Here is a 27,697-nt window from a genome sequence, read left to right as displayed (position 1 = left end):
CGCACACCTCTAAGATTATAATGCGATGCTTGATTAAATTGACGAGTCCATGCTACGATAATTTTCTGAATAATGACCAAATGTTAAGTGCTCCTGGATTGGTTGGAATCACGGAGAAAGCAACTGTCTATGAGGGCGTGCATTGTCTGTTAACTGCAGTTTTCTGGTTTTTGAGGGTTGAAAAAAATTAAGTTTACGGGAGAAGCAAAAACATACCCGTAATAGCTGAAAGCTTTCGTAAAGATTGAAATCTAGGTCTCTCAAACTGGAGGGAAAATGTCACCAGTACACTACAGAAACAAAGCGGCCTTGTACCGAAATATAGATGGATTCTGAATAAACTAAAAATTTAAGTTTGGGGAAAAACGAACAGCACATAACTGCCGACTTAAAATCTTAGCTGATCCACTAACAATTTTGTATTGAATAAAATTCCTAACAATCAAATGAAATACTGCATATTTTCAGAATCCGAAAATAATGTGAATATCACGTTAATATTTTCTTCTCTTTGTATTGTTGCAGAAATCGATCTTTTGCAACGATGCAACATAAACCAATTACCACCATTGTTGTAAACGACATGGAAAAAAGCAAGCATTCATTCATATTAGCATATATGTAATTAATCCACAACTTGTTCTAATTGGTGTATGCTAACAAAGAGTGGGGGATAGGAAACTGGAGATGTAATAGGGTAGCATAATCTCGGTCATTGCACAAAGACGTCTGTTTAGTGTGGTTTCTTTCCCCTGCACATTCTGCTTTCCTGGGCATACGGCGTCCGCCTGTCTAAACAGTTTGCCTAAAATCCTGACAGAAATTTGTCAACCGCTATTCGATAGCACGTACGGCATAAAGACCAACCGTGAATATGGTGGAATATAATTGGTTGATACAAACGGGCCAGTTAGTCATATGGATGGGCAAAAAACAAACGTTACGCATGCCGGGCAATACAATGCTGACCAAGCTAACGGTTATTCTCAGAGATGATTGCGACACTGAACGCAAGCCCGTTCAGTGAATGACACTATAACGCGTCGCAATTAATATTAGAACAATAGTTTATTAAAGATTATGGAAACGGAACATTTTAAAAAATAAATTAACTCCGATCAGTGTTTAACTAGTCAATGGTTCACAGAAGAGGTCGGCGAATGTGACGCCCGCAGTAGGATAAAGTTTACAGAACGGCAACCAAGATGACTGTTCTTACAACAGCCATAAGAAAAGTAAGAGCTGGCGTCTGTGGTTTGTTAGAATAAAAAGGCGTGGAGCTGAAGCGTACATTTTCGTTCAGGGCTTGTCATACTGTATTACGTAATGATCAAAGTAATGCTGTTGTTCTGGCATCGTTGCAGAATACGAAACGAGATTATTCCAACAACGGATGGAAAATTATAAGACCGAGGTAGGCATTACATGATTCAAATATCCGTTTCTCTCCCCCCTCCCCCCAGTAAAAAAAAAAAAAGGTATCCCGCAGCTCCCGTTGCGTGTACAAGAGCACGCAAAAGGCCTTTATACATGACAAGTTTCTTTGTAACGATCCCTAACTGATAATACCGACTTTGGCAACGGTTAGCAAGTGAATAACACCACATGTTATGCAAAAATATGCAAAATACGAGTTACCCCATCTCAGACAGATACCGAAGTAAAAGCACAGAAGTGGGAGAGGAAGGTTTGGGTTTTCATTATCGCGATTCGGCTGTGGAAAACCTTGAATGAGATGTCAATTTCCGACCAAATGAAATTCGGGAGGAGTGGTCGCCTAACTCCAGTTGTTTTCACATAATGGTCTTTATGGCTATATTGGACATCCTGGAAGTCCATTAATAGTCAGCATTTCGCAGTACCATTCATCAGGTAATGGACCAGTGTGTGTGTGTGTGTGTCCCTCGAGCAGGTCCAGAACATTCTCTTCACAGTAATGTTAATTACCGGTCGAACAACTAACGGTCTTCTCTGGAAAGGAAATGCTACATCGAACCACCACGCACACACACACCCCTCCCTGGGGTCACGCGCTCCGGTTACCATGGTTACGGGTCACACACACACATCAGCCCGCATTCTTCCGTTCGACTACACGCCTATGGATCGGTTTTGCAGCTTTTAAACGTCGACGACTAGCTGTGACTTATCTACCTAAGGCACACAGCCGCCAATTATTGATCCCGCCATGAAACGGCACGTGTTTCCTCCAGGAAGGAGGCCGCTTCCTATGACACCTCCCTTCCTTGGTGTATGTGCAACGATGTCTGGGACACAGGCCACGATATTACTCTAGGGATCGAAATCATGTGCTCTTCCTAAGCAATTATAACTTTGGGTCAAATGCGTGTGTTCTGATTTACGTGATAGTTTTATAAACGTAGTGATGACTACGATAATATGTCTGCAAGGTTAATTTATATATCAAGATTAATTAGTTACGTAAAATAATGCTATCGATAATGGTCAGAAATTAAATTGGAAACAAAATAGCTACTGTTACAAGATAAAATTACAAAACATATAGTTAACGTGAATATTCTGGGTCACCCAAACTTTATAATGTTCCCACCAAAAAAGTGAAAAATATGACAAATTTATTTAACTGATAACTTCATTTATTTCAATATCGTAGCGCTGACAAACTAAATTTGTCGTTATTAACGAAAAATTAAAAACGCCAGCTTTGCAAACAATGAATACTCCAAACAACTGACGGAAGTCTATTGTTGTCGCTACAAATCAACTGTGCGATAGGAAATACAATTGTTTAACTTTGAACTATAGACGTGCTAAAAATATAAACACTACATTGTGTGGAATGATACTAAACCACAATATGAACGCAACGGACAAGTGAAATAAGATGGATTCAGAAAACGAAATAAAATCTGAATTTTTATTATAATATTTATGGGGAATGATTTTTTTTTCCATGGGAGGATTTGTTTTCTCATAAAGTTGAAAAGCATTAGGTTATCCTAGTTCAACATATGAAAAATATCATTAAGACTTTATACTGGTTTGGAGCGTGCTACTCTATTCACGTGTTTAACACACTCATTGTTATCTTCGTCACGTTACTTGTGTATATTGTTTAATTTCTGAATTCATACTTGGTTTCTTTCGATACAAACTTCCGTTTGTAGTCGTTTGTCTGGGTACCGAATGGATTAAAAAGAGATGAAACTGCGTTATTTTTCATTTGCTTGCAAATATCCCAAGATGTCTGACACTGCTCTCGAAGCCGTATTACGAAATAGGATGCAATCCTATGCATATGCTTGGAGGAAAAGAAAAACAGACAGGCCTGCGTTTGATTTATTTGCATACCACATTCCGAAATTAACGACAGACTATTTTACAAACGTTATTTAATGAAAGGAATACTTTTTTTTTTTTTTTTGTCCCCTGGTGGGTTATACAGTCCTATAGGAGATTTGAAATATACTCCAGGAGGCCCAAATTCAAAACTATTATTCTTGTAGTAAAAACTAAAAAGGCATTCGAGAAATTTATTCAGATAAAAGGTCGCTAGACTGGAAGAATCTCGCTATCGCTTTTAAGGTTGGAGTTCAATAAATCGTGACTATTGCACAAAGTTATTCATAACGACTATCGAAGACGGGAATAAAAATGTAAATGAAGTTATCGCCATGAACAGACGGACAGCAGAGCCGACGGAATAGCAACCAGCAAAAGGACTTTCCAAAAAGGTTAAAAGTACAGCGGGAATTTCATTGCACGAATCAGAGGAATTCCACAACACAGATAGGACGGGGGATTCCGACTTGCTTTAAACTGGATACGCACGTGAACTATTTGCATGAAGTCTACAGCACCCGTAGATTCACCACTAAAATAAAGAAAATTGAAGTTATGTGAAACGAGCGACAGCGTTCTTCAACACAAATATTACACAACGGGAGGGGTGATGTAGTTTCTCCAGCTGCAAAATAGATAAAACACCGCTCAAGAATCCCAAATTCAGTCCTCGGCAAATTAATCTGACCTTTGACTAATTCGTTACTGGAAGATACGAGCCTCCGATACCCTTTGCAAAACCTTTGGATTTGAAAACCCTTTATCGGGGGCTTTAAAACTGAAGGGGAATTAACCGCTCTCATACGGAAGTAAAAAAAAAGGGTTTTTCATCCAGCTAGAATACACGCGTACTAGCTTCGGCCTTACCTGCTTAGACCGTAAATTCGAAACAAACCCGGAAAATACAAACTCATTCCTTAAATATTTGATGGTACACTGGGACTAACCCTATTAGTGCAAGAACTCAGCACATACGCCCTACATAGAGAACAAGAACTGAAATAGTAGCGGATAAACACAATGAATTTCATCACCAACCTCATTTGTGTACTAGTGCTTACAAGGTCATCGAAAATATTTTTATACGTTTATGGTCTATGTTTGGTCGTAATTAAAAGAACTCTCTCAAAAACTTATTTTATAGAGCAATTGACAAATATTTTACTTATAATTCAACCTTTTAAAGACGTTAATATTATAATACATGGAATATGTTAACTACATTATGGCGAAACCCAAAAGGGACAAGTTCTGATATAAAAAAGCTCTCCTGTAAATAACAAAAACATAAATCGGTGATTTTTACATCTCCTACTTCGTAACCTTTTATGTACGTATTGTAGAATGAATAAATGCAATTATTTATTCATAAAGGCATAGTTAAGCGAAAGTAATTGAACTTTGCCCTTTAAGTCACATAAGACTTATCAATCTTGACGTTCAAAACAACCCTAAAACAGGCTAAAGGGAACAAACTGCAGACACCAAATATTAAATTCACGTTCCACCTTTCGACGTATAAAATACTGGAAATAGTCCTCGACAGAGACTTCAAGATGCGTCTAGTTACTGACATCTACTTTTAGGCGCTTATTGCAGAATTTCTGATTGACACACACAGCTGGAATTCCGGATGTGGAATGTAATACAAGCAGAATGCAAATTATCAACTGACGCAAGTCGTCCAAATGTAAACTCATGCGTTGAAGAGAAGCTTAGTAGCCGACAAGAAATCGTGTATTGCAATTTCACAGCTCCTTTGCTGATAAAAGACCTTTCGCCATTCACCGAACGTGTGAAGGTCAAAATCGGGATTGCTGGTTGCATATAAAATAAAAAAAAAAGTAACTTATTTACACGAACCTGGCACAACTCCAACACATAATATTAAACACGAAGTTAAGCAATTGAGCAATTTATTACACAATTTGCTTCTATAATAGATGGAATCAAAAATCCATGTTGCAATACCCTAGAGAAAGAGTTCTCCCTTTCCGTATCAATTCCTTCCTTTCTCTGAATGTTTGACATAACTGGAATGGTCTGATTTATGGAAACCTATCAAAGAGTTTGTAATTATAGCGCATGCAATCAGGAGGTATCGATTTGAAGCTTCTGATGGTTTTTATTATTTTTTTTTATTGTCGACTAAGACATTTTCTATACACGGTACATAATGTACTATAGGTTGACCAACTACCCTCTCCTGTATGAGCTCAACATAAACAAAAAAACGGATGTGACGTTTTGTTTTCATATAGACAAGTTCTGCATACGCGCAGTAATCATATTGTCGTCCGAAAGATATCGCCAATATATATACAAGGGTGGTCTGAAAAGTTCTCGGCCTTGACCATAGATGGCAACCCTATCGACAAGATTTTTTTTTCCTAAGTTGCTACATCTGTCATAAGCATCCATGTGGAATTGCAAGTCATTCCATCAAGTAGTTTGTTTTATACAGCTGTCTGAAGCAAAAGTGTATTTTGTATCCCTTGAAATTGATAAGATTGGGCATCGTGCGGTTATAAAATTCTTTGTAAAAGAAAGTTTAACGCCAAAAGAAATTCATTCGAAGTTCATAAAAGTTGATGGGCACTCTTCTCCTTCGTTTTCGATATTTAAGTAATAGGCTGCCCAGTTTAAAGGTGGCCGTACCAGCCTTGAAGATGATCCACGTGAAGGACGTCCAAGAAGTGTAACACCACTAGAAATCATTGATCACGTGCACGATATGGTATTGGATGACTGGAAGTCAAAGTGCGTAATTGCTGAGACTATAGGCATTTCAAAAGAACGTGTAGGATACATTTTGCATGAAGATTTGCAAATGAAAAACTTTTGTGCAAGATGGGTGCGCGCCTGCTCACAGCAGACCAGAAACGCACTCGCATGAAAATCTCCGAAATGCTTGGAGCATTTTAACAAGAATAAAACTAATTTTGTGCGTCGATTTACTGCTATGGATGAGACTTAGATTCACCATTACACATCAGAATCCAAACAGTAGACAGAAGTCGGTTGTTCAGCGCCAAAGAAGACAAAGTCGGTTCCATCAGCAGGAAAGGTCATGGCATCGGTGTTTTGGGATGCTACAAAGGGTATTTTGTTTATTAATTATCTTGAAAAGGGTAAAACAATAACCAGGGAATATTATTCCGATCTTTTAACCAGACTAGACGAAAAAATTCGTGAGAAAAGACTGGGTTTGCAGAAGAAAAAAATCATCTTTCATCAGGACAATGCACCCACCTACAAAGGTGTTTTGGCAAAGGGAAAATTAAGGGATCTGTCCTATGAATTGTTGGAACATCCACCCTGTTCCCCAGATTTGGCTCTGACTTCTATCTTTTCCCAAAAGTAAAACTCTTCCTCGCTGGTCAGCGTTTTTCTTCGAATCAGAAGGTGATTGCAGCTGTAGAGTGGTATTTTGCAGATCTTATTGAGAACCACTAAAGGAACGGGATAATGGCGCTGGACCATCGCTGAAATAAATGTATTAGTTTAAGGGAGACTGTGTTGAAAATAAAAAAATAATTTTTAAATTATAAATTCGTTTTTAGGCCGAGAACCTTTCAGACCACCTTCGTATTTTTATATTTAGTTGTTTGTTAACCACAAATTACTTAAAAAAAAAAAAAAAAGCAGTCTTTCAGGAGAAAATTGCCTGTCGCTTTTTTGGGGCGCACAGTTTTTAAACAGAACAGGCTTTTTGAAATCCCTCCGCTGCACAAAGGAAGACTGACTGACCATGATAAGTATATCATGTCACACGGTCTTCTCAAGGTAGCGGAGAAAAACTGCGTTTGAGGCAGGCTAATCATTCAATCACTCTTCACAGTCCTTAGAAACTAGGGGCAGAGACAGTCCAAATAAATTCAAGTACTTAATTATAACGTTTCGATCAAACTCTTTCAGATGTCATAACAAACAGAAACAAACTAAGCTTCTTAATATTAATAATCTATCATTATATAAATCATACGACAAGCAATAGATAACATGTGCTTTTCTGACAATACATATTGACGTACGTATGTGCGTAGGCTGCCGGCTAAATGAACAATTTGTTAAGCAGAAAAGACCATGCAATTTCATTCGAAACGCCCAATAACTCAGGAGACAAATCGTATTAACAGGAGAAGCAATTAATGGCAGTCTGGCGAGGAGAAGAAAGAAAAGTGTTGGTTAGGTGCAGACCATTAATGACTTATCAATCAACGACAATGGTGCTGGCCACCTGAAATCGTGCAGAACAAACAATCGGAAGAGTTATAGACCACCAAACTTAGTGATGAAATCTTTGGGGCAATTAACGAAATCGTACAAAATTTGTTCACTTAGATCCAATAAATGCAAAGAATAAATACATTTCTATTATTACTATAGTATATTATTGTGACATAATTTACGGAAGCCAATTTTCAGCATTATTTGTTCATGGTTTTGCAAAGTGACAGATGTATCCGGTATTTTTTTCTATTGTTGTATCTACTGTTTATCAACCGGTTTCAATTTCTAACAATGTTTCAATAATAATACACAGCAAAGTCAAACAATGAAAAACAACCATATCTAAATAGCATATGATCGAGAATGCGCATGTTTTAAGCCATAACAATCAACTGGAATTCTATTTTAAATACAGTAACGTTTAAAACAACAACAAAAATTGATTAAAAAAAACTTTCACTGAAAGTGGATTTTAGGCGAATTTTATAAATCAATATTTATTGTGTAGTCAACATTAAAAATACACAATTTAAGAACACAGAATGGATTTAGACATTTCAAATGTATTTCGAGGAGATTACACTAACAAATGAAGTAACGCCATTAGGCTACTTTCGGATAACCTATCCCAATTTATTTAATTGATAAACGGACAGCATGAAATTAAGTTTTCCAATCCACCGTGAAAGAGTCTTTGTATATATTCGTCCAAACAAGCTTAAAATAATTTGAAACCAACCTCAAGCAATTGGTGGGAGATGGTTTACAGAAAAGGGGAACGCACATGTTATAGACGCGTCTGCGGTACAAACGCTGCATACACATCTCATTAATGGCACATTACGCCAGTTGAGAATAAGCCCGCAGCTGGTGCTCTGATACATGACCTGTATGAGTCACAGCGTAGATGCAGTGCGGTAAAGGGCCCGTGACCACGGCGTCGGGACCTTGGGAAGTTATCTGCACCGCCCTGCACTCCAAGCTACTGTTGACGCCTGAAGTAACTGTTCGGTTCCACCGGCCGACCAACCAACTCTTCTCGATACTTTCTTCCAAAGAAACAAAAACACGTGCACACTATTTACGTTGGTTTATTGTCGACCTCCGAAGGTCAAAATCAACCAACTGGAAATATCAGCGTCTGGCACGTGGCTCGTTTTAGATACAACTATAAAGCGACGAACTCAATAAGAACGGGGGAGACAAACGATTTAAAAAAAAAAAAGGTTCGAAACCGGTATCAGTAGGGGGGAAAGGGGGGTCAATTTACGAACCTCTCTCACCTATTTAAAGTGAGAGCTTCTTTATGGAAGTTGTTTTCCCATAAAGGAGCTTACAGAACATCGTTAGCTTTGTTTGCTTGTCTCAAAGGCGTACGTAGATTAGGTATATATTGGGTTTCGAGGATGGATAACAAGTGGCATTTTATGAAAGAAACAACTAGCTATAAAAAAAGAATAGAAGTCAAAAGCGATACTCATAAAACACTGACTAGTTTGTTGCATTAAAGCTAATTTGATTGGTGTATAAACAATTTCTCTTGTGCACTTAGAGCGTGCGCGCACACACACACACTTAGCAATTCGTTAAGTATAAACTTTCCCAAAGGTCATTGTTCATTATATGACCACTTGTTCAACCCTCCTCTTCGCATGGACAAAAAGTTTTGGCTTTTACATGTTTAATCGTTATTTTTTAAGAATGAAGTGTGAATACAGGACTGAAAAGGCGAAACATAACTGACCTTAAAGCAGCATTTTAATAAATTTGAAATAGAAAATTGCAAGTGAGGTACTTCCACTTCAGATTTAACCACTGATGTGTATAAATACAGAAGAAAGCAAACTGATCATAAATCCGAACAGCTTTTTAAGTACAGTAAGTGAGATACAATGGCTGCTGACCCCCCCCCCCCACCCACACACCATAGTTCTAGAATACTAGCCCGCAAACAGGTGTGCAATTCAATTTTTTGTTAACTGATGTAGCACTTAAGCCAAGGGGAAAAGAAATTGCCAATACTACATGGCCACATTATTTGCACCCCTATTATATATATTTTTTCCATATTTTATCAGATGGAGTACTATTAGCCCTCTAACCTTAGAGTATTTAACTGAAAATTAAATTTACCAGCCATGATTTCTTAGGAAGGTAATTAAAACATTAGGAAGTATCAAAAATTAGAAAATATCAAAAGTTGAAAATGATGCAGTGTTTGAACCATGTAAATAAGTGAAATATTTTTCTTACAGTAAAATATTTCGATATTGCATCCCAATTAAAACTAAAACATTCAACATGGAATCATAAATATCATTTAAATGATAGAGAAACTATAAACAGAACAGCAGTTTGAAATTTTGGACAAAAAAAAAAAAAAAGTGTGGTGTGTATGTAAAGTTTATGCTAAACTTTTGAAACAAATTGGAAGACGACATTTGGTAAATTCATTAGACATGGCTGTAATTCTTTCTTTCACAAAATAAAATAAGTTGGTTGGATGTTTAGCCTGCTGACAATATCCTAAGAGATAAATCTGATCTTTTAAACAATTCGTTACCAAGCAGTTTCCTTGACCATTCTGAATGGCAGAAAAGAGATTGTGTTTTGAAAGTGACTACCATAAAACAATGTCATGACTATTGTTGATCCTCATGTATATACATACACAGCAATGTTACAGAATAGGACTTAATAACAGGACTTTTGCGCTGGCAACACATGCAGCACCATGTAATAAAATCAGTACGAGTACTAAATATTTCATTTCTGTGAGAAGAAATTGATTTTTTTTAAACAGAGCTAATGGTACCTATAATATCTAGTGTCATTGGTTAAAATTACATCAAAATAACAGATAAAAACCGAGCAAAATCAAATTTAAGATGAACGCATTTAGTCTGGTGCAAAGATTATAATTCTAAAATAAAGCTATTACTTCTACACATCTCATGTACTCTTTTTACACACCTCTTTGGGAGAGAATTATCAGCTAAATAACACACTTTTACTGAATTAAACCGTTGTTAAAAAACTTTAACTATCAGCTGAAGAAACCATTTAACAATGGACAGGCGATGATAATGTACTCAGCTCCACAAGACAATGTGGTTCATATCCAGTCAATGACCAGAAGATGCCTTGGATTTTACTACACTGAATAGGTGTGCATTTCTGAAGCTTCTGACAAAGAATTGTGGTTAACACATGATATGCATTTTCTGCCCTAGAACGGGACAACCTTTTGTTGTATGACAGGCTAATCTGCATTTGTATTTTCTTTTCCTTTCCATATTCTTTAACAGATTCTGACCTGCAGATCTCTCCAGATTGTCCTATATAACATAGGCTGCATAAACAGTGAATTTTATAAATCCCCTGTTGTTTTAAGGGGGTGGATAAGGTTTAGGAGGATGTAAAAATCTTCAGATTTTGCACAGAAGATATAAGCTATTATGCATGCATTGATTTCATATGGGATAAAGGAAGGGTTGCAACTCTTTGGTGTTGTTGCTTATTTGTCATTGTCTGGGGAAGGGTTGCAAGATCTTTCTTGATTGTGAAATTGGTGATATGTGCCCTTGGAAGATGTACAGGAATAATTATGTAAACTTTTCATGCTGCACTAATTGCCATCTACAATTTATCTCCAAATTATCATGCTACTTATACACTACGATGATTAATCGCACTGAACCATATCCATTTTGAGACAGACTGTGGATGGGTATTTAAGTTCATGATTCCACTTTTGAATTGCTAGGATACTTCTTACCCTGCTTCTTAGCATTTGAATTATTCCTATTTTTTGGATAGTGAGATGACACATGGTGGTGTTCTGGTGCGAGTAGACTTTTTGTACACTGAATAACTAAATGTTCTCTTTGGAGACCTATAAGAGAATATCCAGAAATGGACAAGTACTGTTTTCAAATTCAGGAGTGAATACAGTAAACCTTCATTATAAAAACGTGAACAAAATCTCTTAAAGAAGGCTTGGATGTCGTGACATAAGTAGTTTTTATCTCACTACACAAGATTTTTACATTCTCCTGAACCACCTTATGTACTCCTTAAACACCAGTTTATAAAATGCATTGTTCATGCAGCATACGGTGTGTAGGACAAACAGAATGATCTGGAGAGATCCATGTCTGAACATGTTAAAAGATTTGAAAAAAAAAGATGAAATCCAAATGCAGATTATCATACAACCAACAAAGGTTATCTAATTTTTGGCAGTAAAGAGAAATGTACATGGATATATCACTTTGTCAGAAAATTCAAGACAGCCTCAGAAATGGAATACATACCTACTCAATGCAATAAAAAAAAAATTAAAATAAAAAAAAAAAGGTATCGAGTCTGGTCATCATTCGTTAAGAATTCCAGACAAAAACTTTAAACATGATGCACAATAGGTTTTGAAATGTGATAATTCCAGCTAGTTGATATGTCACCGTGCATCTAGTGTCCAACCATTTTCAACTGTTGATTCTATTCTAATGGATACAAAAAAAAAAAAGGTACAAAAAACTAATAGAGAAGTGTAATACAAGTTTTATCATAGAATTAGAACTTGCAAGAACTTCAATGTAACTACAGAAATCTCAGAAGCTACAAAAAAAATCTATTATGGTCTTCTGAATTAGCCATTGGAAATAAATGTTATCAGCAAAAAACATAGAAATTATATAGAAGCTTATATATAACAATAAAAAAAAATAACACCTCTGTAGTGCACTGGAAGAATGACAGTACATGCACCTTGGATTGGAAAAGACCCAAGTTCGATTCTTGTCATAATGCTTTTCAAATTGAAGATTACCCAGTCTCATATAGAAGTAGCAGAGGTGTGCGCATGTCCCAGAAACTCAGGTTTCGCATCCTACATACAGAAAAATCAGCCAAGAGAATACATAAAATATACAATCGATGGTGACTGGTAAATGACATTATAGTGGTGCCATGTAGTTGGAGGATAAGTAAAGGAGACAGCAAGCTGTAGCGGAGTAGTGTGCAGTCCCATGATTAAGTCCCTACTCCTTGGAGGTATTACATAATATTAAAACAAAACAAGAATTTCTCAATTCCCTACCTCCCATATAATCTTCGTACCTCAACTGCTGCTTCCCAAAGTGGTTTTGATCCAATAGCTTTTTATTTATATAGATTAAGGGTTACCAATTCAAAATAATAGAAAAGCGAAAGAAAAGTCACTTGACTATTTGTTTGGTAATCATACCAATTTTGATTAAAAATTTGAAGGACATTCTATACAAAGATAAGCAAAAATTATGTAACTAGCAAAAGAAAAATTCATTAAAAAAAAAATTAATACATGTCTATTTTATATCAAATCACAGATAGTTATATTTTATTAATTAGCTGAATTACTACTTTAGACAGAATTATTAACAGTTTTATTAATCTGCTTTGGTCATGAAAATAATTGTTAAGAAAAATATCAAGGTCGATATAGGGACCAAATTTACAGTGTGGTAAAGACTATTCACAGGGTTGCAAAAAATAAACAAAAACGCCTATCTTCTGCTGATTAATTTTAATTAGAAGCTAAACACTGCTATTTTTGAAGAAACCTAACTTACATCAGCAGTACATTTGATAACAATATACACACAAAAGTGTTGCAAATGCAGTAACGTCTGTCACGCATCATTTAAAAAAAAAAAATAGTCAAATATAATGCATAATACACTGAATAATGTTTAGTGTATTATTCAGACTGAAAGACAGAAAAAGTACTATTTACACACACATTGAATTAATACTATACAGTAGAGTATGTAACAAGCTACAGTTCAAATCGTGCATCTAGTTTCCCAATACTAAAAAGATCCTAATAATGATTCAGCTGCTACATCGGAATTCTGCAACATTTCAATTCATTGCAATCTGTCTGGTAACGAATAATAAATTCCACAAGATTTTATTCACACCTAATGATTATTAACTGATTAGAACATCTTCTGCAACAACTCTGATCTTGGCCTAAAAATCCAGCAACTAAAGTTGTAAAACAGTACTCTGGTAATAAAATGCTATTTTAACCATAAAAATTCTTATAATATCCATTTAATATTTAATTAAAGGATATTTTCACACATGATTTTGATAACTTGTTACATTTTCGAAGGTGCAAATGAATGAATGCAGACGGTTTGCAACATTTTTAGTGCCAGATCACTATAAACCATCATAAAGCGGCTTTATACGTATATTTCCCATAGCCCTCTGAAGACATCTTGCCAATACTCCAAAGATCGTGCACATTCCAATGAGGCATTGGATAACGTAATGGCAAACGTGGATTTGGAAACCAGTTTTGGTAGATATACTCTTAAGTAATATTTCCCGAAATTTATATTAAAACAAAGAAGAATACATAATTATAGAAATCAAGCAGTGCCCTCACTTCAACTTGTAATTTACTTAAATATTTCATGCACTAGGTACTGTTCAGAGTTTAAAGATCCACAATACCCAAAACTAACAATCATAACATATCAATAATCCTAAAATGAGAGCTTCCTACTCAGAACATTTCTGAAAAAAATAGTGATGATAGTTAAAATATTCACTATATGAATTTACAAGAATATTCATCTAAGATAATAATTAAATTAATTCTTTTAGGCACACATCCTATTGAGAAGAATATTGACATCATGCTCATCTCCCTTAAACTTAACCATATATATTGGGCATGCTCAATATATATGGTTAAGTATAAGGGAGATGGTAAATCCCGTATTATTCTACAGCCGGGTATGATCGAAATCCTAGAGTTTCATGCCGAAAAAACTATCGGCGAGCCCAAGTGTAAGTAATCACTTGGGTAGTGCAACTCGAAACAAGTTCCGTCACAGTATATTATATATATATATATATATATATATATAGTTGAATGCTATAAAGCTTCTGCTTAAAATATTACATTATCGAATGGTTCTGTACTTCTTTAGATAGTGAATTTCCAGTTTGTTTTACTCTATTTATTTACAACTATTAGGAAAAGTGATTATATGACTTATTCTTGAATAAAGTAGCTGAAACGATTTAGGCGTGTTTGTATTGTTGCAATGTATTGTTGGAGAAATTGCCGCCCATAATTCATTTTGCAGATGAATTGTTGGGTAACAATGTATTTGCAAACCACAGCTAACAATCAGTTGGAGTAAAAATATTGTTGCCCAACAATTCATCTGCAGAAATAATTATGGGATGCAGTGTCTCCAACAATACATTGCGAGAATACAAATATGCCTAAATCGTTTCAGCTACTTTATTCAAGAATAAGTCATTGAATCACTTTTCTAAATCACTTTTTGTATCATGAAATTAGGGAAAAAAGTGATCAGCATCACTACATATAATAAATTTGCAGGGCATAAAAATATGAAATGGACAAAAAAAAAAAAAAAAATTTCAACCTGACATGCAGAGTGAACTCTTATCTCAATATCCTACTATTGTGCTGGGGGGGGGTATGCACGGCACAGATAAAATCACAATCAGATTTTACACAATTATTGCTACATCAGATGTCAAGCACTCAGAAAAGAACATCTGGCTGGTGGGCGTCAAGTCTATAAAATGCTAGCAGGAAAGAGCTCCCTAATCAAATGACATCTTTTGCAGAAAGTCCGTCGTGGTTAATAAAAAACATCTGGATGCAATATGGGTGTGTACAAGAGAAGATTACAGTAATGAATATAATTTTTATTATCGGAGGAAGTTATAGATTGCAGGTTTATCCTTTTTCATAACATTATCGCAATAGACTTAAGGGAATAAAAAGAAGAATAGTATTAAAAAAAAAAAAAAACCGAAAGCTAATATTTCACACAATAACTGGAGAAACTTAAGAAACCAAGCATTTACTTGTAATTATTTTTTATCCGGTTGTTCCTTAAAAAAGGTTTCTAATCAGTATATTAGTTCTAAGATGTTAGTGTTATCATCTAATTATGTTTAACTATTCCCGTTTTATTCTATTAATTGAAATACTAATTACTTTATAAAATTAATAGTGTCGAGCGGGAAGTACTATTGCAAAAAAAAAAAAAAAAAAACTTCTGACGTCGATTAGTGGACTTTTTAGAATTAAGTTCAACTTATTAGTTTAGAAGATGGTAGTTCGTGCCAACACAAAATACGCTAATTACAAAAACAATTCATCTTAAACCATTCTAGGCTGGTTTTTCTTCCCCCCCCCACCAAAATGGAGGCTCTCCTACCTCCCAAAGAAAAGTCTCAGGAACTATGCGTAACGCAACATCTTATTTTTAATTATACTGCTATACCAAGTTCGTTAGGAAGATTTGAAAACATCGAAATTCGAATCCATATCCTGTGCGGGTCTAACCAAGCAACAACACGTTTAATATATTAGGATTTTTATATACTTGTAGTTATTCCCTTTTTTTGCTGGAATTGGGCCATCACTCCCCCCCCCCAACACAAGGTGCACTTTGTGTTGAAAACCGGCCGTACAATTGCAACGAAATAGTATTAACAAACTTGAGAAGTACAACTAAGTTTTCAATATGGCAAAATTAAAATCAGTAAAAAATATATATTAAGCTGTCATATTTCAAGAGCCATATCACAAAAAAAAATAGAAAAAATTACAAATAATATACTCTGTTCGTGAGATTTATTGTTAAGCCTGAATTTAAAAAAAAAAAAAAAAAAAATTCATACTCAAACAAGTTGAGAATAATTAAAAATAAATCGGCAACATATACTAATGACTATTTTACACCGTTTTGATTTAGATGTGACCCATCTTAACATTACTTAAAGAAATAAACAGAAAACAATTACTTCGTATTAAATTGCAACACGATCTATTCATTCAAGGAAGCAGTCTTGTCATGAATATGGCAAGACCATTTACCGTTTAACTGCAAGCAATTAGTTCCATAAATAGAATAAGTCACTTGATCATATCTGTTGAAACAGTCTGTCGGAAAGTCTACCACCAGGATGTTTTTAAAATCCTACATATTGTTTACAAGAGGAAACATTTAACATTCCAATAGAGCGATACTTCAATGGAATTGCAATGATATGCATCTTCGTTGCGAAAGAAATTATTAAATCTATTCCATAAACACGATCGTGTATCGTACAGTGCATTCACCGCACGGCTAAAAGCAATGCCTGGTAATGAACGAAGTTTACTCATTCTGATAATAATTACACGCTATTATTTCTTCACAATGATACGCTACTAACAATTTTAAAAACTGGAACTGCCACTGCTATGTTGCTAATAAATCTGTAACCATAAAGGTTACGTTTTGTTTTGATAAATTAGGGAAGGGGAAAACAGAACCTAACGCATTTTGCGTGCGTCTGTTCGAAACTGGCGAGCACAACTGCTAGTTCGCTTGTCGAAAAGTACAGTACTTTTACTTTAATAACAAAACGAAATTTAAATCAAATAAAAACAAGGATTGAACATTTTGCAAAGCAAAAGATAAATTAGCTAGTATTCTCTTTGTTATTTAAAATAACAAAGAGAATTGTTATTAATAATAAAAACTATTATTAAAAATAGAAAAAAATGTATTATTACATTAATACTAAACATTTTCTAAGCGGCAACTTTTATTTTCTTAATTTCAAATTAAAAATAATAATACGTCAGCAATGAAATTCTCGTGAATAACAACAAAATATCGTCTGCTCGAACTATTCAATTTATTGTACTAATAACAAAAGGCGCTAATAAAAACACCAAACGATTCTGCGTAAACTGGAGAATAGATTCAAAAATTAACGTTATATTTTATATAACTGTTTACAATTTAAATGATTATCACTTTTTGGGTTTTTTTATTTCGTTTTCTTATTCCAATCTCATAATTCGCTCATATCGTATGAAGAGAATGGACACAAACAAGCAATAGGCTACTATTATGACATACGGCCGACTTACCTGCTGATACCGTATCACTAAGGTCATACTTGGAAGAAATCTTTGGGAATTCTTTTAATTTCCGTCCACTAAGCTTCAACTCTCCAGTCACATGTGCATCTTCAAAAACTCTTTCCAACGTCCTAATAAGCTGTGTACAACTTTGACCGCTTAAATTTGAAGCGGTCAACGCCATTGTGCTTTCCTCGACATTTTTACTCTGAGAATTACGTTGTGTTTCGCGCAAAGCATGATGGGATCTCTTTTGGGGCTAACTCATGTTACTTCCGGGGTAAGTACAGTAGCAAAATGCTGCTTGAAGTTTTTTTGTTGTTTTATTTTTTATTTTTTTGTTTTTTGTTTCTCATTTTACGCCAATTTATTTCGAAAAGATGAAGAAGATTGTAAGCAAATTCGAATCATTACCGTAGACAAGACTCGGTGAAATAAGACTAATTTAATAAAATGACTTGAACAGATTACTGTTCAGATATAATGCAGAACACTTGAAGGCATGTACAAAAACAATAAAAAAGACGTTTTTTTAAAAAAATAAAAAAAAAACTTGAGTGCATTTTACAGGGCTGATTTGCGCTATGCGCGCGCGCTTCAAAACAGCAGCAGCATCCTGCTTGAGTAAACATGAGCCCCCCCCCCCCCCCCCTCTCTTAAAGTTGATAACGGATGACAAACACAACGAGGAAACATGTTTAGTGGTTAACCATTTAAATTCTTCTTTAAAAAAAAAAAAATATCTAAATCATACTCTTGATTTATTAAGCGGGCGAAATATTATGTAACCTTCATTAGTATAAAAAGCAAAACGTTTGGGTCTCTGACTAAACAATACCGTAAACCCTAAATTCAAAAGGATCTCGGGGAATTATTTTAATAATTAATTTTCTTAAAAATTAAAGCATTATTTCCAATAAAAACTTTGAATTATTAATTTAAAATGCGAATTAATCGGTTTAAATCCTATGACATATTGGTACCATGCATTAGCATAGGGTTTGGCCTCACAGCACAGAAGTTTTTAACATCCCTTCAAAGCAGGGTGATCAGGAAAATCATTTACATTCTAAAATAGAATGGACGACCATTGATAAGAAGACCAGAACTGAATAAACATATTTTAAAAACGGAGAGCAACGACTTACTAACTCAGTGCTGACACCAAAAAAGGCTTAGGAAAAATTCTTCGAAAAAGCAGCAGAAATCGAACACTTAGCACTAGTTAGATTTGAAAAATAGAACCACTCCCAAAAAATTATTAACCAAAAGAGTCGCACCAGTAAAGAAGGTTTGGCTTCGGCGTCAGAAAACTCGCTCTTTTGTTATGCAAAAGGAGCCAGTGCTCACCATAACACAAAAGCGAAATACAAACACTTTTGTTTTGTTTGTTACTTACTGTGCTAAGTAGAGGGGAAATCTATTTCTGTTCGGGGACTTATCGGTTTTTCATCGGCGCCAAGGTTTCTCGCTAGGCATTGTCAGTAGGCTAGTCAGAAAAGCTGATCATAAGACTAACACGTGAAGATCATCAGTGATGTTGTCCATTTGCAGAATAGTATTGATTCAAGGGTGAGTGGGGAGAGAAAGTCTCAAGAAGTAGTTTATCACTGTGCTGCTTTTTATCACCAAAATATTTTACGTACAAATGATACCAATAATACATTGGTGTCGATTGGTTTAGAAAATCATGCAATGTAGAAACGTAATAAAATCTTGAACAATCGTGTTTTGGGTTATTGTTTCTTTAAAAACGAAAGAAAGATTTTTAAAAAAAATAATAATACAGAACCAAAAGTAAAGTTTGCTTACAACCAATAGCGTATTTATTGAAGCTCATCGGCAGCAATTTGCAGAGTATAATATGTAATTAGCTTTCTCATTTTATCCCTGTAATATATTATAAGGTTTTTAATATATTATACATTTAAAATTGTTTTAAATGTATAATTTAAAACAATTTTATTTTTATTTAATATTGTGTAACGATATTAACTAAAATCGTTACACGAATTTTTTATTATAAAACACTAAAAAAAGACCACCGATAGAGGGCGATGTAGTCACTGTACTTTCCAAAATGACGTAACAAGAAATTAAAATGTTTGTTTTTGTATAAAATATATTTGCAAATATGTACATTCTAGGACTAAGCTTATATGCCCAAGCTAAAGGGACTTGGAGTCGTTTGGAACTACACCCGAAGCAACCAAGTTTGTCAAGCCAATGCGTTACGTCCATTAATGCATGTGTTCTCTAGTCAGGTACACGACAACTAGGTGACGGTCAACTGGGCGATAGCCAGGTGGGCGACGGAATCTTATAAATTTTTGCACGCTTAGAAGGCATACGATTTGGCGGATTTTTTTCTGTAAATATTGGTAAAATATATATAAATATAAATATGGTTAAGACTTATGAGGTATGCGTTATAAGTTAGGAACTAGGAGTTATGAATTATTTTGACATAATTGAAAAAAAATAATAATAATAAAAATAATCCAGACCTAACGACCTAAGCTTACCTGCGTGAATTTGCCTCCGATATTCTAATTTTCGATAAATTAAAAAAATTTTTTTCAAAGAATTGATCATTCGAAAAACTTACTTTCGAAAAATTCGTTTACGAAGAATTATATATCAAAATTTGTAGGATCATTTAAGAAAGAGATGGTTAAAAAGAAAATGATTTCAAAACGAAAAAGTATAATTGCACAATATTAAAATAAAGAAAAAATACAGTTTTTTAAATTCATTTATTAATATTATTTTGTAATTAACAAGCATATTTACACATGTTACATACATACATTAAAACAAAAAAGCATATGAAATTCGAAACAAAATTTTTATTTTAAATTTATTAATTCATATTATAGTTATGTGCAATACCACGTAAATATTCTATTATATTTTCCCTGTCGTAATTTATAACTTTCTGCTGATGTTGAAAACCTGCTACTCCTCTTTCATAATCAACATCATATGTTTTTTTGAATTTTTTGTAGTCCAGTTATAAAAATCCATAAATTTGGATGACTTGCGCTGTTTTCAAAGCTCAACTGCAATTTTCGATGAAAGGCTTCCTCAAAATTATTTGTCCTATCGCTTCCATTTATTGTTCTTTGGTACACGGGGCAAATTGGTGGTGCACTGGTTCTATTACTCCTTAGACGACCTATGAATGTGTTCGTAAACCATTCTAAAATTGGTTCAAATTCATTGGATAAATGATTCTCAAGTTCGGAAATAGCGTAAATAATATCTTGTTCTGGAACGAAAGCAAGTGAAGTGATCATTTTTGAATTTAAAGGGAATTGCGCATCAGAATTGTATCTGGTTAAAAGTTTGCATGAAGCTAAATGCTTACGAAGGCTTTGTACGAGATGAAAAAAAAAAGCAACCATTTATGTTAGCTTGTGGAAATACTATACATAAAGCTTGATGAATGCAATTTCATAATCAACATTTATATTTTCGGGATCTAGTAATGGCCACATTTCATGTATCATATAATTTTGTATGATACATGAAATGCATCATTAGGTAGTAAACAATACAAAACAGGACCTCCATCCTTTCTAGCCAAAATAACAAAAATAATCCGGACCTAACGACCTATAAACCTAGCAAAAAGAGGAGGAGAAAGTAAAAATGTGCCATTCACAAATAAATCATTCATTCATGCTTTGGCTCCACATTGCATGACTTTCACGACGAAAAATTAATATTCTCCTTATGATATAAACGAAAATATTTATTAACTACTCTAGCTGACTCATTTTTTACATGGGAAATTTCAATATAACTTCTATACAATTTGTAATTTTACACAATAAAAATAAACTTAATTATAAGCGAGATTTTTAAATTTTATGTTTATACCATTCTTTTAACTCGTTTCTCAAAAAATATTATTTAAATTTACCGGGTAGTAGATCAATAGAATAGTACTGCATATTTGATCTATTATTTTATCGCCCAGTTGACCGTGTCTTCTCTAGCCGATGCGACTTTAAAGACTCTCACTCGAGAGGGCCCTACTGAAGGTTCTTCGCATTCTACACGGGATTCCAACCCAGGTTTTCCAAGCTGTAAGGCGTTGTCGATACTGACTGAACCTTTTCCTTAAGTGAACAATTCATCAGACGTAAAAGAAAACATTATTGCGAGATTAATTTTATTATTATTAATCATGAAAAGTTCAAAGGTCAAGTTACTTCATGAGTTATTCTGTAGCTCATTAGCTGAGATAGGATTAAACTTAAGTAAATTGGTTTTTATACACTAATGTATTATTTTTAATTTTCATTTAAAATGATCATTATTTATTGTCTGATTTTAACAAAAATTGAAATTGCTCGATAATTTTTTTTTGTCTTAAAAATTAGATTTCATTAAAATCAGTCCATCAGTTCATACGAAACAGATATACGGAGGCTAGCAGATGCTTTTCATTGGATGGACAGTGGCTAATATAAACATAAACAGCAGCTGGTGGTCAAACACCCATTTACAGTTCAGCTCCAAACTCACTGAACCACCTTTTCATTTCATCTATTTCTGTTCTTTGAAACAACCTCCCTCGTTGTATCTTCTCCAGAAACTATAGTCTTCAACTATTAAAAAAAAAGTCAACAGATCGCTTCTTACTCTGCTACCCGTACGCATCACTAATATGTTATAGGTCTTGCGACCTTTCGTATGTGGGTAAGATATATTTAAACAAAACAAAAAACAAAAAAATAGAAAGAAACTTTTTCCACGCCTTTCTAAGAACGGTTCACTAGCTGGTTGATCTCTGGGCAAGCAAGGTTTTTTCCTTCTGGAAAAACTCAGGATTTTTCGCATCTCAAGCAAATCGACCGTAAAACTCACACTATCATAGACCATGATAGGAGTGTTAGGATTTAAGGCACAAGATGGCAGCAGTTACTCTCTCTCTCTCTCCCCTCTAAAAAGCTTTGTTTTATTGATAGTTGGGCTCGCTATCAGTAAATACTTGAAGGATAGAGACCGGTTGCCCACTAGTCTTCAAAAGTCAGTGCTAGAAGGAGCTCCACCCTTTGAGTAATAAAAGACGATAGCGGATTTATTATTATTAGACTTACATGGAGTGAAGGACTCCTCAACGGAGGCTGTACAATACCCACACCAGCTAGCATGCCTTCTCTTAAAGTAATTCACAAATCCAGTAGCGCACTCAGGATTTAATCTTGGGAAGGGCCGAGTTGAGTAGACGATTTGAGAATACACACTACACATCGCATACGACCTCTGATTGAGCATCTGCAATGATCATTAATTCATAAGTAGTGTAGAAATAGAAGACACGGCACAACATAAATAAATTTAAAAAATGAATTTTAATTAGGAAAAGATTTTTGGAAAATTTTCTAGTGTTTTTTCCTTTTTCTTTGTGGGGACAAGGTCCCCCTGAACCCCCCCCCCCTCTGGATACACCACTGCTTGATATACTAACTGCTTCAATAGGCAAATTGTTCCATCAGTCACGATAGATTCACTCAAGAGATAGATTTTTCTCTACCCCTTTCTTAACTGCACAAAAACTTAATTCATTTCTCACCTAAAGATATTCACATACCCCCATACGGTGAATTTGAGCCTAGAGATTGTTGGTTTGACAGTCGTGAGGCTGTCCGTTCTGTGAAGTAAAGGGATAGAACTTACACTCCCTACTTGTAGTTATTTTTTCCTCTCGGGCATCTCTATATAGTCAAAGATCATCACGAGTGGTCCCCATTAACCATGATTCACAATGCTTATATATCTTATCTTCATACATCTTGAACTCATTCATGGAAAAGCATGGGGAGGGTTTCTGATCAGCAGAGCGCAGATGTTTTCAGTGAGTGGGACATCACACGTCTTCCCGAGCATCTTAGCGCTCTGCATGACAGGCCGATAACTGCTGAGGAAATAAAAAAAGCCTGCAAAACAATGAAGGCAAGGAAAACCCCAGGGTTAGATGGGTTAGGGATAGAATTCTACCGATCTATCTGGGACTACGCACTACCAGTTTTAGCAAAAATATTTAACGAATGCCTCACTTCGGGAAATATCCCCGAGGAATTCGTTAAAAGCTACATAATTTTTATCCCAAAGAAAGATCGAGATCGCACCTTGGCAGATAGCTGGCGACCGATCTCCCTAACTAATTCGGATTACAAAATATTTGCAAAAATTATCTGCAGCCGCATCAAATGCGGTATGTGGGGGTGGAAGCTTCGGCAAACAATAAAAAACATCTACGCAGAGGCCTCCACCCAAATAGCTATCGATGGGTTCCTCTCGGAACCCGTTCCTATTAAAAAGGGTATAAGACAGGGCTGCCCACTAAGCCCTCTCCTCTTCTCACTCGCGTTAGAACCCCTCATAAGAAAAATAGATAACTCCCCTGCAGTTAGAGGAATACCGTTATCCCTAGTCTCCAGACAGAGCAAAATTGTAGCATATGCCGATGATGTAGTGGCGACGCTCAGAGACTCTGAGTCCATCTACATTTATTTCGGCATTTTGCAAAAATTCGGCATGGCCAGTGGTCTTCGCGTTAATACTTCAAAGACAAAAATTAAAATTTTTGGAAATTTCCATAGAAATAACCTTCCCTGTGGTTTAGTCCCGCAAACTCAGCCCCTAACAGTACTAGGCGTCCCATTCACGGCGAACCCGGTACTGCCTGTTAAGAAACTGCGGGAAGAGTGCGAAAAGAAATTAAAACCATTTAAACCCAATTATTTCTCCTTCTACGGAAGAACAGTAATAATAAAAACAGTAATAATCCCCATGCTAATGCATACTTTATTGTATGCATTAGCATGGGGAATAAATATAACTAATATAAAAAAACCCAAGAGAATCAACTTTACAAAATACTAATAGATTTTTTTTTGGAACGGAAGAAAGCATGAGGTTAAAAAATAATATCTAAATCTCAAAACCAATCAAGGGGGTTTCTCACTTCCGAAATTAAACTGCCTGTTCTATGCAAACACTCTCAAAACCATAGGGAAGGCCTTAAAATCTAACCATATTTCAGAATCCCTAATTAAATACTTCCTAGGGCATTTTCTCCCCCATGCTGATCGCAGCGCAGAGGTTGTGCCAGAATGATATTATCCATTATGCCAACAGCTTAAAAAATTTAAAACCGAAGGGAGGGAAATCCTAAAATTAAAGCCACAAGCAAGATATTGGGAGTTCTTTCAACTTTCCAGATGTGATACGTCAAATATAGAAACTATTTCAAAATATCAGAAATAGCTGGGGACAGCCATTTCACCGCGACCTGGCATGGCGAATAGCCTATGGTCAGCTACCGGTGAAACTGGTTATGTCCCGATACAATTCAAGACCGTGCGACCCCTTCTGCGACGTTGCCAGAGCGTTGAAACGGTGGGACATTTCTTTTACTTGTGCCCCCCCCCCCCGACATGTCTGGCAGAGATTAAGCGCAATACTGGGAATCCAGCCGCTTACACTAGAGGAGGTCTTGTACCTGCAATTTCCCCCACCAGTCAAGAAAATTCAGAAATTTACAATTTTCCTCATCAATGTAATCAAGTATCACATCTGGAAAGTGCGGAAAAAGTCCCAAATCAGCGATGAAAACAGTATACAAGCCAAAATACTCAGCGGGATCTATTTCTACCTCTCTAGGTTTTTCGCACAAGAAAAACATATACTAGGGGATGGGAAGTTTGTAAATAAATGGTGCAACCTCCTATCCTCTGTGTCCTGAGACAGAGCCTAATCATACCGCGTCTCTTCCTTTAAAAAGTAAGATCTGTTTCTTTTTTCTCTCTTCACGGGTTCTCGCAGTTCATATAGGAGGGGACAGATCTGAGAACCCGGGCTGCGAAGGCTTACAGCGAGGCGGTGCTGCTCCTTGGGAGCGGCATCTCTTGGGCCAGATTCTTCCCCCAAATCTTGTTTTCCCTGTGGTGTAAGGTTGGCCAGTTCTTTACTGCTTCTTTTATATATATATATTAAAAAGAAAAAAAAAACCTCACATAACTTTTTTATGTTCTAATTCACGCAGAAATGCTTTCATTCCCACAGTAATTTTACCTTTTGACTCCCGTAGCTAAGTGTTCATTTTTTTTTTATTTTTTCGGAAAAAAAAAATCCGGCTTAAGTTTTATACTAAAGCAGGTGTTGGGAGATGACCTTCATAGACACCTGGTTAGTTAAATTGTTAATTTTTTTAATTGTTAACTATTTTACGAACGCATATAAGAAAAGTTTATTTCAAAGTTTTTTTTAAGAATAGGTGCAAGGAGAAGATGTTCACAGACCTTTTAGCCACAACCTCTGGGTTATACAGCTAAACAGGTTGACTGAGGCCTCTTTACTACCTCCTACTATCATACTCTACCTTTCGCTCTCTTCCTCTCTTACTACCAGCTGACTCTCAGCAATCTTTTATACTCCAAAGGCCGATGATGAAAGACACGAACTCCCATTCTACCTACTTACTGATGAGACCTCAAAAAAGGTTGAAACCGGTCTGGGTAGTGACCTTCTCTCGTAATGTTGAACAAAATACAGCTCTTAGGAGTTAAGTTCACATTGTGGGTAAATATCAAGAATAGTGATCGGAGTTTACTCCACCCTTTATATATGAGTTGCCTCAGCTTGCACTACCTTCAAGGGTCAGGTGCTGCTCTATCCAAGTATTTGCTTACGCTTGGAATCGCCGAACTTTATATAGTTTCTACTATATTCGGCATGAAACTCCTTGAGTTTCTTATTCGGCTAAGAAACGATATGGGATGTAATATCCCTTAACTTAAATAACTTCACTATATCATCATAGGAAGGATTATTTCAACTACTTTTCGGCATGATTTTATTTATTTATAATAGATTTTGTGATCTTGGCTGTGCTTCAAATCAGTGGTAAGGACAATGTGTCGCTAAATTACCTATTTTCGGATGACGCTCCAAAACAGAATTTAGAGAAACTTTTTATATCCTTCTCGAAGTTTAATAACTCATATACTTTGGGTCAGCCTATAATTTTTTTAAAATTACATTTTAAATATAAATTTAAAATGTAAATTTTTTTTATTTTTGTTTTGCTATTGTATGTGTATCAGATTTGTATAATTAAAATGTGTTTAATAATTAAAAAAAAAGTTTCACATGTTTGTAATTTATTATTTGTTATATACTTATTATGTGATTGTTTATGGAAATACTAGTGATGGTGGTGGGCAGTAGACGGCGTTGGTGTAGTTGGTTTAATTCTAGTTGGCGGATTGAGCGGCGGAGACAGAGAGCTGCAGAGCAGGTGCCCTCCCTCGATGAGTCCTTGGACTCCCTGGAGGTGTCACGTAATAATAATAATAATAATTATTATAACGGAATTGTTACAAAAAATAAACACTTTTATACCATTATTCGTGTTTGGATGAAATCTTATTACAAAATCTCCCAAAAATCCCCTTTTTTTTCCCATTGAGACCGGGCAGTGTTACTAAAATTTTAAAAGGGATACATTTGGGAAATACTGCTTTATTATATTATTTATAGTGCTTTCTCCCTCCCTTAACAGAAGAGGATATGGTTATTGTAAGAAACCCCTATTGTAAGAAATCGCCCTCCCTGTGAGAGTGACACTATAACCCCTGGTGTTGTACCACCTTACCCCAGTCCTGAAGATACTTTCAGGTGCAAACTTTGTTTGCTCACACTTGGATAAAGGATCAAACTAATTTTATGATGACACTATAACCTTTTAGGTTTACAGGCAACAGTTGATCGTTCCTTTACGTAACAAGGGTGGAATAATCAGTAAAAGAGGGATATTCATTTATCCTACTGCCCTTTCTGAACATTCCACGGAAATTTCTAAGAGCACCGCCTCACACGTGGGAATGGTATTCTACAATAGGGCGGACTTGGGAGGCAAAGTAAACAAGTATCGAAAGAGAAATTAACACTTTCAATGAAAACCACACAAAAAAAGCAGTAATTTTTTTTTTTAAAGAGTTAACTTTAGATAAAGAAATAATTAAGTATTGATATAAGAAATAGCTCGTATTGATAGAAAATTAGAACGAAGCAAGCGTTTCAGATTGCAGTGTACAGTTATTGAATTTTTTTTACACACAATAATAATTATTATTATTACGTGACACCTCCGAGGAG

General features: G+C 35.3%; 1 protein-coding gene across 5 annotated transcripts in view; it reads right to left on the bottom strand.

Annotated features, from left to right (window-relative positions):
* Lrch (Leucine-rich-repeats and calponin homology domain protein) overlaps window positions 1–17,705 on the bottom strand; it is a 454,905-nt gene extending 437,200 nt beyond the window's left edge. For 3 of the 5 annotated variants that reach the window (XM_090411096.1, XM_090411095.1, XM_090411098.1), the window contains exon 1: window positions 17,531–17,705. In XM_090411096.1, coding sequence (XP_090267222.1) covers window positions 17,531–17,705 — 175 coding nt within the window. Of the gene's footprint in view, window positions 1–16,410; window positions 16,633–17,530 lie in introns of those variants that run through there. The other 2 variants (XM_090411097.1, XM_090411099.1) reach the window with 2 other exon arrangements.
* Between the last annotated feature and the right edge of the window lie 9,992 nt (window positions 17,706–27,697).

The sequence above is a fragment of the Typopeltis vanoorti genome, chromosome 21 (genome assembly GCF_054136105.1).
Source record: "Typopeltis vanoorti isolate ZY-2024b chromosome 21, IOZ_Tvanoo_1.0, whole genome shotgun sequence".
NCBI classification, from domain to species: domain Eukaryota; kingdom Metazoa; phylum Arthropoda; class Arachnida; order Uropygi; family Thelyphonidae; genus Typopeltis; species Typopeltis vanoorti.
Note: the sequence above shows the minus strand (reverse complement) of the source record. Positions and strands in the feature narration are given on the sequence as shown.